Source organism: Strongylocentrotus purpuratus, unplaced genomic scaffold (assembly GCF_000002235.5).
Source record: "Strongylocentrotus purpuratus isolate Spur 01 unplaced genomic scaffold, Spur_5.0 spur5_scaffold_19, whole genome shotgun sequence".
In the NCBI taxonomy this organism is placed as follows: Eukaryota; Metazoa; Echinodermata; class Echinoidea; order Camarodonta; family Strongylocentrotidae; genus Strongylocentrotus; species Strongylocentrotus purpuratus.
Window position 1 is genome coordinate 8,844,782 of NW_022145604.1, and position 20,630 is coordinate 8,865,411.

The following is a 20,630-nucleotide window of genomic DNA, read 5'->3' on the forward strand; positions in this document are numbered from 1 at the left end:
TTCTTCCATCTCTTTTTCTTTCTCTTTCTCGTAATCCTCAGTATCTTTGTTTGTTACATTCTTTTCTGTATGTTTCTGATGAAGGAGATTTCCTTTCTTTCAACGTATAGTGTATTTGTACACTTTCTTGTTGAATCAACATTTTTCTTTCTTACAATGTATGTTCCCTTTTCCCCTCCCTCCTGGTCCCCTTCTTCTCAACCCTTTTTGTTCCCCTCTCCATCCATCCTCTCCCCCCTGCCTTCCCCCTTCCATCCTTTCTCCCACCATCCACCCTCTATCTCCCTCCATCCTCTCTGTCTTCTTCCCTCAACCCTCCATTCATTCTCAATCCACCTTAAATCTCCATACACCCACCCTCTCTCCCCTAATCTTTTTTTTTCTTTTATTTTAAATTTCCCTAATTGCCTATCTGCCATTTGGATTCCCCAAGGGTTCGTTTTCTTCAATTTGCTGCCTTCTAATGCATGCGCACATCCTCCTTGCATATACATTTAAAAGAGCTTACTTGTAACTGCCACACTGATGCTTATATTCATTCATTCATACCACAATAATTGATCTTATACATGCAAGCTATACCAATAAAATCATTTTTTCCTAGTCTGAATGCCCTATACAAAAACACCATATCATTAAACACATGTTTGAGCATCGATTAAAAAGAAAAAGTTGATAAAAAATGTCATGTTCTTGTCTAAACGTTGTATTGTACGAAAACCGTCTCAACTGGTCAGGGCAAATCATAATTACGCACTGATGACTGGCTAGCTGTTAAGTCAGGTGACCGCTTCAACACTGGTCTCTTCACACGGTGCTTCTTTATATCACACAATTTTTTAGATGTTTACACCCCTCCTGCTGTACAAGGATTCTGTATTAGATGTTTCTTTAAACGACTTGCATCCAAAACTAGCTCTGGTGTGAATGACTGTTAAAGTATCAGTGCAAGAACATGCACAGAGTTTTATTTCCCTGTTAAGAGCAGTCAGCGTGATCAGAATTTTCCACAAGCGAACAGATAATCTAAGTCTCCTTTATCACTACTGGATCATTATTCCGACAGAAGGTGAAAGTGATCTACAATGTATCTGACTCTCTGAATCAAACAGTACAGTTCTATTTCATCATTTTCCAAAATCAGAGAGATATAGTTTATCACAATCAATATTACAGAAAGGACAAATAAAGAATTTGATTCGTAAAAATTAGGCGCCACTCATGGACACTGCAAATATTGGTGAAACTTCGGCAGGCGTTTTGAAATTAAAATACTCTAGGGGTCGATTTAAAAAAATATCTTTGTGTTTGCCGGTAGTTGCTCCACGTTACTGCCGAAACACTGGAATGTGAACAAAATCGATGATCTTTGGTTGCAGTGTAAATGCAGCTGAATTAGGCCTTTAGATTCACCAGGCTTCAGGTACAAGTTATATGGGGCTAGGGTTTAGATGTAGAGTTGTGAAAGTGTAGAAGAGAGGCAATCCACTCAAAATAGAAAATTACTGTGGGGCATGTTGGCAAGAGGAAAAGTCTGTTAAGACATTCACAGTGTACTTGTTAAATTATTGTAAAGCTCCAATGCTCACTACACAACATAAACAAATACATGTGGGACTGCAAAAATTTTAACATTTTTAATAATTAATACACTAAGTAATACATCACAGCATGCATGTACTTTAAAAGCCCTTTTCACAGGCAAGACTAAATGGAAATAGCTACTAGCCTTTCCAAGTGCATTTCGTTAGCACATACGTTGGCTGTGAGAAAAAACACTCCATCCTTATGGGTTAAATTGCCAAGCAAAAACAAGGCATTAAGAATCCTTAGAAGCCAGAGGCGAATGGTTCATTGTGAATGTTTGTTTGGCGCTGGGATAACAGATTGAAAGGTATCCAGCACAGCTGTACTTTAAAAGGGTGAAACGAGTTGCATCGCAAAATAAGGGCTCACTTTTTTAACACCATCCTTTCGTTATTTCGATCAAATATATACATACATTTTCTAGAAATAAATAAATCCTATTGTGGCTTCAGTTAATATTTTGAAGCTTATATTTATCATAAAAACTTACATTTCCCTTATTTTCATCTACAATTTACTGCCTTTCATTTCTACATGTAGAGAAACTACACGTACATGTACATGTACATCTATATGACAGATTGATCCATTTTAAATGTATAATAGGATTTTATTGAAATCAAAACATCAAAAACCAAGAGCAAACAGTCCAAAGACTGACAACTGTCTTGGGTACAAAAATAAAATTTAAATCAAATATACATAATAAAATAGCAGTAATGAATAAATACATAAGTTACATAAGTTAAAATATCAAATAACTAAACTATCAGTAAATATTGCAAAAAGGACATATAAACGAATAAGTATACATCTTTACAATTACATCAAAAAAGGGCTCTCAAGCTGTGCAATAACTAAATGTAAATGTTACTTTTCACAATTAACAATAATTTTTATAATGAATATATATATATGCAGCATATTTTGAAAGAACAGTAGACATGGCTTATATCTGTTTTATAAAGCATGATTGGAGACTAGTTACGGGTGGGGATGGGAGCTATAGCCAACAGCTCAGTAATAACAACTAATCTACAAAACAAAGTCTACCTGTAGACCTAGAGGGTATACCGGTAAATCACCAAACCAACACCGGCATGATTAATTTTCGAGATTGCTCATTCTAAGGATCGAGAGGCTGAAATCGGTCAAGGACGAGCATATGACGAGCATTATTTGACGCAGATGTTCACAAAATCAATGCAAATGGTGGCTGAGGAGATATTAACACAAAAGAATCATTTTTTTTCCGGCCATGATTTTGTGCAAGTTCACGAAGGTAATTGATTATATCTGGAGGTTAGGTTACAAAATACAAGCACTTGTAAAAATAAAGATTCAAGTGGTAAAGTGTAGGATTAAGTAAAAAGAGAATAACGTCGTATACTTACAAAAAGCAATATATTTCAACAATGTAGCTATGAAAGAAATGTATTATTGTTTTCCTATTTTTGTTGACTATCAGTATTAACAATGTATGAGTTCTAGAAATTCAATACGAATAGTCCTGCTATAATATATTTTATGTTTGCTCAACACAAATGATAACGTAATGCTGGATCAGGAGTCCAAATCTTTTGATCATTTTGGTAACACTGTTCAACAGAACAATATGTGATAAATTTAGCCCCCAAAATAAATCCTTTCCTGAAAGGGTTATAATGTTAATCAGTATGCCCTACTTCCTATATGTTCTGAACACATTGTGAAAACACATTCTCCACATATGTGTCTCCTAAACTCTCACTTCCTGGCAAACTCCATCTGTTTTACTTTGCATGCACCTATGCACAATCGAACAAACTCGCACAATTGCAGGAAACCAAAACATCGTTTGGCGGCAAATCATTGGAAAGGCAGAGAAGCCGACCACGAGGGAGCCCTAACGGACCACAATCCCCGGCCGCTCAGGAGGCTTCCCAAAATGTCAATAATGTAGTGCATGCCCCGCGGACATGAGCCCCCAAAAATAGAAAGAGGGGAGTAAATTTGGCTTTTTCTTTGCACCAGATCTGTCACACTGATCGTGGCTTTGCAACTCTAAATCCTGGCAGGATCAGGGACGGGGGACAAATGGCCGTGATGATTATTCTTGAGTGTTAATTTGACCCTTTTTTCTTCTGGACTCGACCACCAGGCTATACCTTCATTGCTAGCAATTCAATTGCTCATATGTTTTCTATTGTATTATATATATATATATATATATATATACACTGTATACTACAGAGAAAATGTCTAAAGTTCTATACTGTACAGCTTGGCTTGTATTGACAACAACGTACAGTGCAACCACGATATTCACATTCAACTTCTAAAACTCCATGTATTATTGCATTACATCTACAGTTTACATATTCACTTTTCATGTGAAACTCTTGCCTCGATTTTCATTCTCTTTCAAACTGAAAATTACATTTATACGTAAGAACGTAGTAATGTGACTTAAGTTTCAAGCTCTTTACTCAATTTTTAACGTTACGTTTGGTGTTTGATGTCACAAAATACCCTTGAAATAACATGAAATCCTACAATGATATTGTCGACCATCTGCATACTGAATGTTTACTTAAAGTTTCATACTTTTTTATTTTTTTTTTTTTTAATAAGAGATTTAATGATCTATAGTAGATGTTAACTTAGAATGCATCCCTACATTGTGTTTTGTCAAAACGTTCTGAAATTCATAGAATTAATTTGTCAATAAATTTGGTTTACTGAGAAGTCTGCGAAGTCTGCAACGAAGTCTGCAAACCAAAAACTAAATCAAATAGCATAACCCCTGAAATACACAAATCTATACTCTCGTCACGCCAAGTTATACTTCCAGTTATAATAGTTCCTAGCGGACCTTTCGGAAGAGACGAACACAAGGTACAAGGTACAAGTCACCTTAGATGAAATGGAATAGACTAAACACAGTGAAAAAACAGCACCGAAAATCTGATTTTGGACTACCGTATTTTCAACTCCAAATCAATTTATCATCTACCTTTGGTTCGAAATCCTTTCTTACATTTAGTAACAAAATTGTTTTTTTTTATACTCTTCTTCTTCTTCTTTTTTGATGAGGGAATGGAAGAAAAATGGTCAAGTTCTCTAGGAAATACCGTAAAAATAAAGGGAAATTGATAACCGAAACATATATTTTTTGCCAATATACATGTACTGTATGTGCAAAATGACTAGTGCAACCACATTCATGTTCTAAAATTGTGCAAAGCCCATGAAAAGAAGGTCTGCGGATACATCAAGTGGCTGGTATTTACTTGACCTACATGTACATGTACATGATCTAAATACAGGTCGATAAATAAGCTAACTCGTATTTACATAAGTCCAGTACACAGCAAGGCAGTTGGCTTTAACATTTACAGATTTGCCAAGAGCACATGTACGGCATGCACAATCACTCTCAGTAATTACAATTTACTTTGAAAGTACTTTGGCACGAGCCTTCGAAAAACTAATGATTCCATTTCACATAGAAACTTTAATGTTTGATTTGCAAAATTCATGTAGGCCTACATGTACGAGAGTGCTTCATTTGTTAGTAATTGTTACATGACCCTTCATAGATTGTCATCGTACAAACCATATTGCATCATTTGATATGTATGGTGGTCATTGTAAGACCTAGGATGAGTGAGGAATGGTCACTTCAAGTATCTTCAACCCTTCATGATGAATACAGAATGAGATAGGGAGGGATAGGAAAGGGAGAATAGAGAGAGGGTGGAAGAGAGAGGGAGGGAAAGGAGAGAGGGAGGAAAAGGAGAGAGGGAGGAAAAGGAGAGAGAGGGAGGAAAAGGAGAGAGAGGGAGGAAAAGGAGAGAGAGGGAGGAAAAGGAGAGAGAGGGAGGAAAAGGAGAGAGGGAGGGAGGAAAAGGAGAGAGAGGGAGGAAAAGGAGAGAGAGGGAGGAAAAGGAGAGAGAGGGAGGAAAAGGAGAGAGGGAGGGAGGAAAAGGAGAGAGAGGGAGGAAAAGGAGAGAGAGAGGGAGGAAAAGGAGAGAGAGGGGGAGGAAAAGGAGAGAGGGAGGAAAAGGAGAGAGAGGGAGGAAAAGGAGAGAGGGAGGAAGAGGGGAGAGAGGGAGGAAGAGGAGAGAGAGGGAGGAAAAGGAGAGAGAGAGGGAGGGAAAGGAGAGAGGGAGGAAAAGGAGAGAGAGGGAGGAAAAGGAGAGAGAGAGGGAGGAAAAGGAGAGAGAGAGGGAGGAAAAGGAGAGAGGGAGGAAAAGGAGAGAGGGAGGAAGAGGAGAGGGGGAGAAAAATAGAAAAGAGGGAAGGACTGATGAGAGAGAATGCACGAGAGAATGAGAGAGAACGGTGGCGGAGAGTGAGGAGTGAGAGATGAAGGGGGAGAATAGAGGAAAAAGAGGGAGAGAGAGAGAAACCTTCAAACCTTACAATTGTTTTGTATTCACTGTTTTCTTGATCTTGTCTTTGCAGCATAAAATAATGATAATAATAATACAGAAAAGATGCGAGAAAAATGCAGAGGGAAAAGTAATTTAAGTAAGAGTGAAAGAGTTGAAAGGAAGAGAGATGGAGACTGAGGGGAGAGTGAAGAAAGAGGAATAAGATAAAGAGGAGCAGTGGGTGCGGAGAGAGATGGATGAAGGAGATGGAGGGAGAGGGAGAGGGAGGAACAAGAGAATGAGGAAAGAGAAAGTGTATATTCATATCCATATATGAATGAAGAAAGAAAGGGATCAAAAGCGGGAAGCACAAGAAGGATACAGAGAAAAAAGAAAAGAGAAAGAAAGAAGAGGATTGAATATAGTGGGAGAGGGAAGAAAGAGAAAGATAAATGACTACGGTACTTAAAACAGGACCCTTGATGAGGGAAGGATGATGAGAGGCACATTAGTATAAGGGTAAGATCATTAGTTACATTAGGCCTGTCTTCATCAGCTTAAGTTTGCCAAATAACCCCCTATTTGAATACATGTATCCCCAACTGCAAATCATCAGCCCGCAGTTGCAATTAGCTGGATATTTGGTCGAGAAAATATCCCGAAAATCTTGGTCTTGTTTCTAAAATATCTTGCTATTTCGGAAATAGTGGGCTAATTTGCGCCCGTCTGATCGAGCTACATGTATATAGTCTGTGATAAGCGTATTGGTCTGGTGAAGACGCAATTCCGAGCTTCTGGATAATTTCCCCAAGTCTGAAAATAGCGGGCCACTTGGTAAACTTGAGCTGATGAGGACAGGCCTATAGAGATCAGGTGTAGAAAGCTTGTGGAGTGTGTTTGATTGGGTCAGAAAATAAGATGATGGTCGAGATCCAATACTGATAAGCATTTATAACCATAATTTATATTCATCACAACAAGAAGCAAACAAGGAGTAGTAGATGTGTTTGCAAACCTGTACAAGGTCAATGCATTGAAATGACTGTAAAAAAATAGAATATTTTGACAATGCAAAGTATACATTGTAATGTACATGAGGAGAATGAGAGAGAGGAAGTGTAAACGATTGAGAGAAAAGGTGAGACAGACAGACAGACCAAGGGAGGGAGAGACAGACAGACAGACAGAGGGAGAGACAGACAGACAGAGAAAGGGAGAGACAGACAGACAGATGGAGATGAGATGGTGATGGTGGAGATGATGATGATGAAGAAGAAGATGATGGTAATGATGATGGTGATGACCATGAAGATGAAGATAATAATAATAATATCTAAGATTTCTATAGCCCTGGTATACACATACAGTGTCTAAGCGCTGAAGATGAAGATGATGATGAAGACGATGATGATGGTGATAACGATAAAAAAGAAGATGAAGATAAAGATGATGATGACTAAGAAGTTGAAGATGATAATGATGATGATGATGATGATGATGATGATGATGATAAGTGTGGGAGCACTATGGTATAATTGGTGAAACCCTTGTCTTTCAGGCATGAGGTCAGGGGCTCAATCCTTCCTCAGTGCTTAAGCTACAGTCCCATATACGTCCCGGACCGTCCCGGACCATCCCGGACCCCATCCGGGGTGATCCGGGATTCGGTCCGTGTTGACACCGTGTTGGCACCGGGGTGGTCCTGGATGGTCCTGGATGGTCCTGGATGGTCCTGGATGGTCCTGGGCGGTCCGGGAGTCGACCCCGGATGTTTTTGACGGTCAAAAACTGCCGGGGTGGTCCGGGACGGTCCGGGACAATAGTTTGATCCGGGGTGATCCGTGTAGCCACCGTGCTGGGTCCGGGGTCATCCGTAGTGGCGCCGGGGCGGTCCGTGTTGATCCGTGGCAGTCCGGGAGTGAGTTATTGACCGCCCAGGACCATCCAGGACCATCCAGGACCACCCCGGTGCCAACACGGTGTCAACACGGACCGAATCCCGGATCACCCCGGATGGAGTCCGGGATGGTCCGGGACGGTCCGGGACGTATATGGGACTGTAGCTTAAAAGCATCACACTTTTTTTAACAAAACATCCCGGACCATCCCGGATCACCCCATACCATGGTCCGGGATGGTCCGGAGTGGTCCGTGCTCGTCCGTGCTGGTCCGGCTTTATATGGGACTGGGGCTTTACATCTCTACATCTTTGAACAACGTGTGTTTCCCAAAGGCGTTTATCTGGTGCTATTTCAAGTATATTTACCCTCTCAACTAAGTTGTATTAAATGTGTCTCTAGCAATGCTGGGGTAATAATGATCCGGGGGCCTGAAGCAGTGTTACTAATGATGTGGCAACCCTGGGAAAATATAAGACCAAAATTAAATTGCAATAGCATAGAAATGTATCTTGGTGCTTGAATCAGGGAAGGGAACAATACTTAAAAATTGCTTTGATTACTCTCAAAACTATTCAAGAGGAGTTTTGAATGAGCAATGTACATAAGGTATTTAAACAGACCAACCAATCACTGGCGGACACATTTATGTGTTCATGACTTCTATGTTTATATTGATACATTCAACAGTTTACCAATAGTGCACACTTACATTACAAAATCAACTCTTGACTTGTTATTTTTCTCAGTAGGCTATTCAATTTCCTTTGTATTTTCTTTGATGGAATTCTTTTACATGTACAATATACATGTATGAACTCTATGCAAGTAGATGTCAAATGATATGAAACCAATATTCAGTTATTAGGAGTGAATATCACACGTCCACATTGCGATGGATATCTATGGATGTATGACGGAATAGAGTATTGCTATTCCCGTAGGTCCGATCCGAGCTGTAATAAAGGAGATCATTCTCAGCGATAGAATGCCTGGTGCGAGGACCTCGATCGCGTCCGTGATTGATGATGTCTGCTTTGTAATCAGAATAATCAACACATAATGATTATCACGATTATGAATGCTATACAAAAGGGCATACAAATAAAAGGCTCCATGTATTAGTGAATATCACTGTGGTTTGTATTATGTACAGTGTACATGTGCATGCATATCCAACAGGTACTTGTCATTGCAGTGTGTTGTAAATTGTAATGAAACTACATAAATGCAAAGTTTCTCAGTTAGGCAGACCATTTCTCAAACTGAAACAGAAGTAGGCGGTGAGATATATGGCGCAGAGGTGGAGCAATGATGATCTCACAACTTCAAGCCAACGGTCCCCTGGTTGCTTACTTACAAGCATACACATGCTTTTTATTTTTAATAAGCAGTCAGGTTAAAACATCAAATCATCAATTTGACACGTAAAGGTACACTGTATGTCCATTTCTGTGTACAAATATGTTTTAATTGAATACGTGCATGTACATGAAGTCAATGTTTTTATCTATTTACATGGCGTTCCATTACTGACTAGAAAAATGCCTCCATACATTGTATTTCTCATTAATAGTAGATGCTAGAAAAATGCACTCCAAACAATTTTGCAAGGAAAACTTGTTTTTCTTTGTCTCTTTTTTTGTTGTTTTTTTGCTTGTTTAATGACGTGGTTAGTGAGGCACGTTATTAGAAGTTGTGGTCTGACCGCCTATCACTTGCTGTTTTCTTGAAGCCAATTGCACTCAGACCAAGTCAGAAAGGAAAACTTTTATTTTTAATTTTTATTTTTTTATTTTTTTATTTTTTCTTTTGTTTCTTTTTATTTCATTCTTTTGTTTTTTCAGGCAAACTTCATTAAGCTCAAGACAGAACACTGTTTTATTTTGTTTAATTTTTGTATGTGCGATTTTTTTATATAGCAAAGTAGCTATATAACCCTATACCCTGCAGTTCCTGCACCCTGCAACCACTCCAGGGGGTGTTTCACAAAGATCCTAAGTCAAACTTAACTCTAAGTTGGATTTAAAGATTATGGAGAGCCATTTGTAGCCTTATAATGAAATACATTCAAAAGCAAAATCCAAGTATTTTAGACTTTACATAAATTCCACATCAAGAACATGAAATCTCCTTTAAAATAGAAAATATGAATGATTTGAATCAACATTTTATGCTTTTTGAAATAACTTTTACAAAATATTTTCAAAGATGCTATTTAAACGGATTTCCATAATTGTTCCCAACTTAGAGATAAGTTCAACTTAGGATCTTTGTGAAACACCCCCCTGGTTTGAGAAGGTGTCTTTACACGGTTTACAGCATACCCAGGTGATGGGCGCTCAAACCACACTTTTCAATAACGTGCCTCACCCTCAACCGCCGCGTCATCGAAGAAGCCATAAGCTGGCCAGACCAGGTTACCGATCCATAATATCGACGACAGAGATCCTGTGGATGCGCCGAGAGAAGCTCAGAAGGGATTCATTATTGTTTTCTGATGGGGAGAACATGAGGGGAGATAATCAACTTCAGCCGGGAGTGCAGTATGCTTCGAGGCAGATTCTTTGACGCATTCATAAAGTTCCTTCAAGATTATTCCTGCATGCTGATCCAGCCCCCCCCCCCCCTCCCCCTAAAAAAAAAAAAAAATTGTCCATATACTTTATTGAAAGGTTGTCATCTAGTTTTATATCATTTTTTAAAATAATGTATAATGGTTGTTTTATTATACGTGTTAGATTGAAAGCAAAATTATGTCAATCAAGGCAGATTCTTTGTCACATTCGTATACCATAGTTTCTTTAAGAATATTCATTCATGCCGTTGCAATGAAATTTGTTCCAATTGTTTTTTGTTTTTTTAAACAGTTACAATCTGATATCGTTTTCTACAATGGTTTTCCAAAGAGAATTCCACAATCGATAGCGAAATACTGTGAATTCAACTAGAGAAATTAATGGTGTTTTTTTTTTTCTCAAAAAGAATTATGTTTGACAGCAACTTTCCGTGAAGGCAGATACTGATGCATCAAGAATTCCTTCTAGATCACTCTTCAATGCTGAACATTGTCCGCTGAAATTTTGTCCCCTAAAATTTGACCCCATCCATTCTTGAAACAAAATGACATGCATGTCTGTAGTTTTTTATATTTCATATCTTTTAGTACTAGATAATAAATTCACCTTTCCCAATGACTTGGAAACAGATTCATGCATTAACAGAAATCACCTACAGCATACATCTTTAAATTCATAACTACGTATTTAATGATAATAATAGGCATTTCTATAGCGCTGTGTATCTAGAAATTCTATTCCGAGGCGCACTAATTATTACCCCGGCTTTAATTAGCCTAGCTGCCATTACAGTGCTCCAGCATTTCAAGGAATTAACACCTGCCAGGTACCCATTTACGTTACCTGGATCGAGTGTGGCAAATGAAGATTAATGCCTTGTCAAAGGACATTAGTGCCATGTCGGGGATCGAACCACGACCTTTGAATTTCAAGTCAAGTGCTTAAACCACTCGGCTAGGACACTTCTACTACATGTAGTGAGCCTTTAAATCTTCTGTCTACAACATGAGCATATATCACAGTCATAACATTTAGATAACATGTGATTACCAAACGTGACCACCAGAGCTTCATCAATTCATGGGGATCCGCGGTGGAGTGTAACAATCAATATTAATCATCCCCTTCACTGGTTTATCCATTTGGCTTTGGAAAAACCCAAACAAACGGACGATCTTTATCACTGCTCGCATGTAGGAGTATTTGGCAAGCACTTAGGTTTGCTATAGTGAGCAATTTGTGCGGCTAACGGTGTCCCAAGTGAAAAGGCAAACAATGCATTGATAACCATGAGTTGCAAAGGTAAACAACGGGGTGATTCTTTACAGGGAAACTAATGGTGGATAATTGCATTCAAACGATTACTGAATTCATCACAACCGCTCAAATGCAAATATGCATGTATATGAAGCGAGGATGATGTTCATCTGTTACCATCTTTTTCTACTCTCTCTCTCTCTCTCCCTCTCTTTGTCTCTCTGTCTCTCTTTCTCTTTCTCTTTCTCTATCTAAATCTCTATCCCACTCTCTATATCTCTTTCTCTCTCTTTTTTTCTCTCTCTCTCAATCTCTCCCCTCTCTCTCTCTTTCTCTTCCTTTTTCTCCCTTTCCCTCTCCCTTTCCCTTTCCTTTTCCCTCCCTCTCCCTCTCCCTCTCCCTCTCCCTCTCCCTCTCCCTCTCCCTCTCCCTCTCCCTCTCCCTCTCCCTCTCCCTCGCTTTCTCTTTCTCTCTGCAAATATGCATGTACATGAAGCGAGGATGATGTTCATCTGTTACCATCTTTTTCTACTCACTCTCTCTCTCCCTCTCTCTCTTTGTCTCTCTGTCTCTCTTTCTCTTTCTCTATCTAAATCTCTATCCCACTCTCTATATCTCTTTCTCTCTTTTTTTCTCTCTCTCAATCTCTCCCCTCTCTCTCACTTTCTCTTCCCTTTTCTCCCTTTCCCTCTCCCTTTCCTTTTCCCTCTCCCTCTCCCTCTCCCTCTCCCTCTCCCTCTCCCTCTCCCTCTCCCTCTCTCTCTTTCTCTCTCTCTCTGCAAATATGCATGTACATGAAGCGAGGATGATGTTCATCTGTTACCATCTTTTTCTACTCTCTCTCTCTCTCTCTCTCTCTCTCTCTCTCTCTCTTTGTCTCTCTGTCTCTCTTTCTCTATCTAAATCTCTATCCCACTCTCTACATCTCTTTCTCTCTCTTTTTTTCTCTCTCTCAATCTCTCCCCTCTCTCTCTTTCTCTTCCTTTTTCTCCCTTTCCCTCTCCCTTTCCTTTTCCTTTTCCCTTTCCCTCTCCCTCTCCCTCTCCCTCTCCCCTCTCCCTCTCCCTCTACCCCTCTCCCTCTCTCTCTTTCTCTTCCTCTCTCGCTCGATCTCTCTCGTTCTCCTCTCTCTCTCCTTTCTCTTTATAGCATTCCTTAAATATCTCTCTCATCCTTTTCCTCTATTTTTTCTATTTCTCATTCATTTTTCAGACCACATTTTAGTGGTTATATGTTTGGACATAACCATCTCTTGTTCTCTACCCACTCACACATATATGTAAAGATGAAAGCAATGCCATAACGAGTTCTGCTTCACAAAGACGCAATGAGGATGCTGAGGGCAAGCTCTTATAAATATTTTTGTTATTCAACTGAGACTTGTTTTCTAAGTTAATCTTTAAAAAAATGAAAAATGTGGGAATGTCCCTCCTTCACACCTTTATAAAATATTTAACCTCTGCTACAATCTCACAAACAAGTTGCTTTCTTTATATCCTACATCTCTCTCTCTCTCTCTCTCTATTTCACTTTCCTTCTCTCTTCCCCTCTCTCTCTCTCACTTTCTCTATTCCTCTCTTTATTTCTCTATGTCTGTATCTCTGTTTCTTTCTCTCTCTCTCTCTCTCTCTCTCTCTCTCTCTCTCTCTCTCTCTCTTTCTTCCCTACCTCTCTCTATCTCTCTCCCTCTCTCTCTCTCTCTCTCTTTCTTTCTCTCCCTCTTATTTTCTCAATCTCCCTTTCAAGACTTGGTAATGATTAACATCAAAGAAGAATATAAGCTGGAAGTTTTGAATGTTCTTCAAAGTTATTGCAATGTGTAACCAACTCATATTCCACTTTTGTGCTATTTTGTCCTATTATTTACATTTACATTTGAATGGGGAAAGTACAATAAGGAGAAAATGGATAAGCAAGCTGATGTAAGAAAAAGATACACTGTATGGCAAGAGAAACAGCCATATCATTTTTGCAATCAGTAGACCTATTTGTTGCAACCTATGAAACAAAATGAATTATTTGCAGGAAAAAACTTAAATATACACGTAGTCATGATAAATCAGGTCAATTTGATATGAATTATTAATATGCATTTTTCAGACCCTTTCAATCGCCTGCTTTAAATTCTATTTTCTTCTCCTTATTTGAAATAGATTCATGTATTGTGTTGTGAATATTTGAAGAAACGGTATCTCATCTGTTTCGAACCAGAAGGGCTATAACTCATGTCATTGAACATGTACACAGAATTAATACTTTTCTTGCCCAAAACAGACAATTCTAGCAGAGTTGACAATTACAAGGCTATATGTTATCTTTTTAAACTATTCTGAAATGAGTTTCATAACAATAATCAATGAAATGATAAACTTTTGCATGTAACCAAAAATTGTCTAATTAATATTTGAAATAGATTCATGTATTGTGTTGTGAATATTTGAAGAAACGGTATCTCATCTGTTTCGAACCAGAAGGGCTATAACTCATGTCATTGAACATGTACACAGAATTAATACTTTTCTTGCCCAAAACAGACAATTCTAGCAGAGTTGACAATTACAAGGCTATATGTTATCTTTTTAAACTATTCTGAAATGAGTTTCATAACAATAATCAATGAAATGATAAACTTTTGCATGTAACCAAAAATTGTCTAATTAATTTTTGTTGGTGATACCTGTAAACATTCATTAACATAAGGAGTTATTAGGGGAGGTAACTTGGTAAAATAAAGTAAGAAAGAATTAATCTCACCTGCTTCCAAAGAAAACTGTCTTGAGAGTTTCTTCCAACTGCGCATGCCACATGTAGTATAGAATAAACCAATCCAAACATTACAGCGAGCCGCATCCGCACCGGCAGAAGCGTATAGATCAAATAGATGATAAAGACGGTGGTCCAGACCCCCGCGGTCGCCGACCTGGGCTCGGTGTCGAGGACATCGATGATTACAATTGCTCCTAGAAGCGCCAATACCACATAGCACACAAAGCGTAATTGTCTTGGGGTGAAAGAATTCCGATTGCACAAGACTCCTAGCACGATAAACACAATTTCAAAAAGTCCTAGAAAAGCGCCTTTAATCCACGACGTCAGACCGGCCCCGTAGTGAAACCCTAAAATGACGATAACAGTTAGAGCGATAAGACCAAGCAAGCTCGATAAACTGCTCTTGTTCAGGCTGAAGAAATAGCGTTGATAAAGGTCCTCTAATTGAGGAGATTTAAACTTTTTCGATTTGAAGACTTTGGTAAATCCTTTAATTGATTCCATGCAGGTGATGTCCAACATTAAATCGGGCTCCCCGTCCCGCGGCCTCCCGTTCACCTCCTGGAGTTCTACCGAGCGCACCCGAACGTCCCCGTGTTGCCCGACTTCTGTCGTTTTCTTCTGCGGGACGACCGGGGCGACCCGCTTGTCCCGCGGCGGCTCATCCCACGCCGACTTTCTGGACTGGGCACTTCGTGTTGACGTGCTACTGCTCGGCCTGTTAGGGGGATGGTGGTAGGAGGCAGCATGGTGGTGGTTGTTGTCGGTAGGCATAGCGTGAGGAGGATCAACGTGAAGATTGGTGTGAGCGGGACCAAGATGAGCCTCTTCCTCCTGCCGAAGCTCTGCCTGACTGTGAGACGAGGTAACAAGTGCCCGCTCATCCTCCTTCTTCTCTAGCTCTTTCTTCTCCCAGGCAGAGCGACGTAGGCTGATGGAGGAGCCCAATGCTGATTGGCTGATTGCCGGCTGAGCTTCACTCGACATGGCGGGACAGCGCACTCACCGATTGGTTGATTGGTCTGTAATGAAACAAGTAGACCCCCAAGGGGCTTATGAGTGCTCATTTCATTAAGGTCTTCTTACACACAATCACTGCAACATACACACACACCCCCACAAACAAACACACACAGTCATAACAACATGTTCAGAACACAAATCACTTCCTTTCTCAATTTGTTATTCTCTTCTCCTTTTCTGCATCATTACACACACATCATCACATTCCAATACACAAATTTCATTATCACACATATAAAGCAAGCCAAGGACCTCTGAACAAATGTAGTTTTCTTCAGTCATATATGTCTTTCAGTACAATCACAAGGAAATATTCAGAATTCTTTTTTTTTAAAGTTATTATGAAGTAAACTTTCTTCTTTTTCCAGTTTTTAACAATCATCCTATTATCTATTAGAATCCAGAAGGTCATTAACTCTTTATAATGTAATTAGTAAAAAGCCCTTCCAGTTATCGGTATGTCTTGGATGCACTCACAAGTGATACATTCATATCTTCACAAGATAGGAGCATGCAGAGAGAGAGAGAGAGAGAGAGAGAGAGAGAGAGTGAATGACAGAGCAAGAGTGAATGACAGAGCAAGAGTGAATGACAGAGCAAGAGTGAAGGATAGAGCGAGAGGGATGGGAGAGAGAAGATGGGAGAGGAGGAAATGAGAGAGGAAATGGGAGAGGAGATGAGAGGAGGAGATGAGAGAGGGAGAAGAGAGAGGGGAGAAAGAGGAGACATATCAGGAGGGAAGGTGGGAGAGGGGAGAGATAAAGAGGGATAGGAGAGGTGGAAGAGAGAGACGGAAAGAGCTGGAAGGAGAGATAGAGGGAGATGAAAGGAGAGAAAGGTAGAGAGAGGGGGAGAGAGAAAGGTAGAGAGAGGGGAAGAGAGAGGGAGAGTGGAGTAAGGGGAAGGGGGACAGGGAGAGGAGGGAAGAGAGAGATAGAGAGAAGGAAACAGTAAAGGAGGGAAAGGGGGAGAGAGAAGGAGAGGAAGAGAAGGGGAGGAAGAGAAAGGGGAAGGGAGAGAGAGAGAGAGTGAATGACAGAGCAAGAGTGAAAGATAGAGCAAGAGGGATGGGAGAGGGAGAGAGAAGTTGAGAGAGAAGAGATGAGAGAGGGGGAGAGAGATGGGAGAGAGAAGAGAGTGATCAGAAGGGAAGATGGGAGAGGGGGAGAGAGAAGAGAGGGGGAGGGGGAGAGTAGAAACAGAGAGAGATGGGGAGATGGAAGGAGAGAGAGAGAAAGGTAGAGAGGGGGAGAGTGGAAGAGAGAGGGAGAGGGAAGGAGGGACAGTGGGAAGTAGGGAGAGGGAGAAAGAAAGAGATATAGAGGGAAGGGGTAAAGGAGGGAGAGGGAAGGGGTAAAGGAGGGAGAGGGAAGGGGTAAAGGAGGGAGAGGGAAGGGGTAAAGAATGGAGAGGGGGAGGAAGGAGGGTGAGATAGAAAGGAGAGGAAGGGAAAGAGAGAGAGAGAGAGAGAGGAAGAGAGGGAAGTAGAGGGAAGTAGAGAGATGGGGAGAGAGGGAGAGAGGGGGAAGAGAGGGGAGAGAGAGGGGGAAAGAGATGGGAAGAGAAGGAAGGAGGGAGATGGAGAGAGAGGGGAAGAAGTAGAGTGGGAGGGGGAGCAAGTGAAGGAGAGGAAAGGGAGAGAAAAAGAGAGAGGGAGAGAGAGGGAGAAAGGAGAGAAAAATGCCCACTAGATTGGGAGAGATAGAAAAAGAAAGTGGCAAGAGAGAGAAAGAGGAGGGCAAGAAAGAAAGAGAGAGAGAGAGAGAGAAGGAGAGAGACTTTCACATGAAGTAGTGACAAGTGCATGAAATTGCTTACAATGGCCTCTCAAGAAACAAACAAGTAACAAAAGCAAACAAACAAGATACATGTACAAAGAAATGAATAAACAAAATCCACCACTCAAAGGGCATTTGAGTTGTTATTGAGGAGAGATTCATTAAATGAGAGAATCTTTCAACGGAAAGAATCATTACAAACTGGGCTTAACATGGCAAAATGCAAATTTTTCATTAAAAAATTACAATTGTTTTTTGCTTGCTTGCATATTCATTTTTTTTTAGTAAGTTGTAACAGTTGACAGAAGCGTTTATAATAAAATTGAAGTGTTGCCAGTTTGACAAGACCTCTTTTAACAATAAAAAAACTAATCATTACTGATTACATTAATCGGGAGTGCCAGGAGGGCCAAATCTGACTGACATGAGCGCTATACAAGAACCCACTATTATTATTATTATTATTACTTGCTCATGACATGCAATGCTTATATATCATAATAATAATAATAATTTGGTTCTCCTTTTAATATTTTAGTGGGTTGTTAACTCTGTGAAAAGAGTGGGTTCATGCTGAAAAAGGTGATTTCACACCCTTCTGGCTCTCAACAGATTATATTGTGCCTGGTTGTAAGGCAGACATTACTGCTATTGACAATATATACATAGCGGTTATGACCTACTTGTAGGGCAGCCAACGACTATCCATGTTATCCAACATGTAACATAAAACCTTAAAATCTATTTCCTTTTTTTAAAACTCTCACTCTTTGCTCCATGTGTGAACAGCGCCATGATATCCATATCCACAAAACTGAGTCAACACTCCTCCGGTGCCCAGCGGATAATTGCATCATTGTATATTGATCCTACAACCGAGACATACTGAGACATATGTGCACATATCATCATTACCCACTATCCTCCTCCTCCTCCTCCTACACTACACTATCGATAGCTAGCTATCCATCCCCGAGACAAGCACACCCATGCCTTCACATCCTGTTGCCATGGCAACTGTCGTCTACCTCCTTGACGCGAGCCTGCTCGAGAGGGCGCAAGGCAGTATTCGGGGCGCCTCAAGAAAGTCTGCATTACATGGTAGTTTGTTCAGTTTACAATGCCAGCTTGGAATCATGGAAGGGATTTTTCATTTTCTTTTGTTTTGGTGTGTTTGAATTACTCCTACCATAGTTCAAAGCAAGACCCATGATCTATAGAACATACATGTAGATGTAGATGCACAATGAGCCACATGTAACAAATAAAATCTCAGTATACATTCTTAATTATTATACTTATTATTATACATTTCTATTTATGCACTATTTTTTTAAAGGTTGTAGATTGGTGATTTTTCGTTTTACAAATTTAAAATGCTATTTTTTCCTTATGTAAAAGCAGAGCATAAAGTGTACATGTATATGTACTCAACGAAAAAATTAGAGAGGGAATACCAAAAGTTATTTTGTATACATAACAGAGGTTGTTACAAAATCATCTCATCCCAATTTGTTATGTCATGTCCAATAATTGTTTGATGTGATCTTCCCCTTGCGTAAAAGTAGATGTTAACGCCTATTGCAGGTGTATCAAGAGCCTGAAAGGTGTTTTACTGTACTAATCACTAAAACTTTTAATTTGCTCTTCAATTATTGGGCTGCATGTCAATATATGAGCTTTAATATTAGTTCTACAAAGAGATATTGCAGTGTTACTTCACTCTCAGTAAACATGAGAATGACTTGTGAGTAAATTAATCGATGCAGGACCAATAAATCCAAAGGAAATATTGTTTTAAAAAGTCAAATTATGGCATTCCTTAATTTTCAGTTACTCACATAAAATTGGATAAGAAAAAAATGCAGGAGACATTTTTGTGAAAGTTCTTTAGTATACTGAGTTGAGCCAAAATTTCCTCTCGCAACATTTCCTCTCGCAACATTTCTTCTAGCAACATTTCCCCTTGCAACGTTTCCTCTAGCAAAATTTCCTCTAAGCTTCATGTCATCAAAATAAAGATTTCAAGATAATGTTGCAATTCTATTTTTGACCAGGTTTAGAGCTATAGTTACATGTAGGTATACAGTGTAGGGATATGTTCCACAATTCTTTTATAAGCCAATCATAAAAAGGCCTGTACTTACATGTATAGCGAAGAAGAAGAAGGAAGCATTGAGACGATCATCTGCATGGTACCAGAGAGGTGACTCATATACTTTGAAACAGGGTCAACGCTCTTGCATGTATGGTTCCCAACCAATGACATATGCTTTTTAATTTCAAATTAATTAACGATGCCATAACACTACAGATATACATTGAGGGGTCAGTAACACAAAGACGTAACTCCATTTTGACTATTTTGAGAAAAAGTGGGTTTATGTGTCACTGAGCACTTGGGCCTTAAGGAGTTAAGTCTATATTTCACTATTGACTTCAACGGGGTGTCAGATGGAGTTATGTCTTTGTGTTTCCTGGAAAGCCCACATTTTTCTGAATATTTTGATATCAAATACTCATTTTGGCACAATATGGAGTTATGTCTTTGTGTCACTGAACCCTCGACCTGTACCTCTTGTGTTTTATCAAATCATTTTTTTCCCTCCATATTTCTAATGACTATTAGGCCTATGTATTGTAAAACACAATATTCATGCATGTACAATGTGAAGAAGTTTCCTAATCAATACAACTAGAAAATAGCACTTACATCATAATAAGGGCAACAATGTAAATTCATTCCTGTCACACATATAAAATGTTATTGCCATGGCAACCCTATCATCAATCCTGAGATCGTTGTGGTATTGAGAAGACTAATGTGAATGTGATTAACATAATGATATTAAGTATAGAAAACGCATTGTTTTGTCCTGGAGTACATGTAACTATGGATCGAGATTCCACCCTCAAGTATAAATTCATTAATACAACTTTCAGCTACGCCCAAAATGTCTTCTCTTACTTCAAATCCTCAATCGGTAGCCTTCATGTATACAATGCCCATAAAATGCTTTAGGATTGATTTTATACATTCTAGCTATAAATATGAACATCATTTTGAAAGGTTATTGGTACACTTCCTAGACAAATAGAGATGACTTCATATCAGCTTAGAATGTTTACATTTTGCTACTTACCAACTATAAAATAATAAAATAACAATTTTAAAACTAATTATACAACACCTACGTGGATCCTTGTCATTTGATTGGAGGATTGTTGGTCACATGATATTCAATAGATGTTCTATTGCACGGGCGTGCATTTTTCGTTATATGCAGAGTTTTTGGTTATATGCAGACTGCGTACCTCTCTGCCGTGCGCGTATCCCTGTGTGTATCTGGCGTGAAGGCAATCTGAATGTATGTAATCGAG

General features: G+C 39.4%; 1 protein-coding gene across 1 annotated transcript in view; it reads right to left on the minus strand.

The window, feature by feature from the left end:
* LOC582776 (adenylate cyclase type 5) overlaps positions 1–15,683 on the minus strand; it is a 143,256-nt gene extending 127,573 nt beyond the window's left edge. Inside the window, exon 1 of the mRNA XM_030990224.1 lies at positions 14,434–15,683. Within this exon, the coding sequence (XP_030846084.1) occupies positions 14,434–15,435 (1,002 nt within the window). The 5' untranslated portion in view covers positions 15,436–15,683. The remainder of the gene's footprint in view (positions 1–14,433) is intronic.
* Between the last annotated feature and the right edge of the window lie 4,947 nt (positions 15,684–20,630).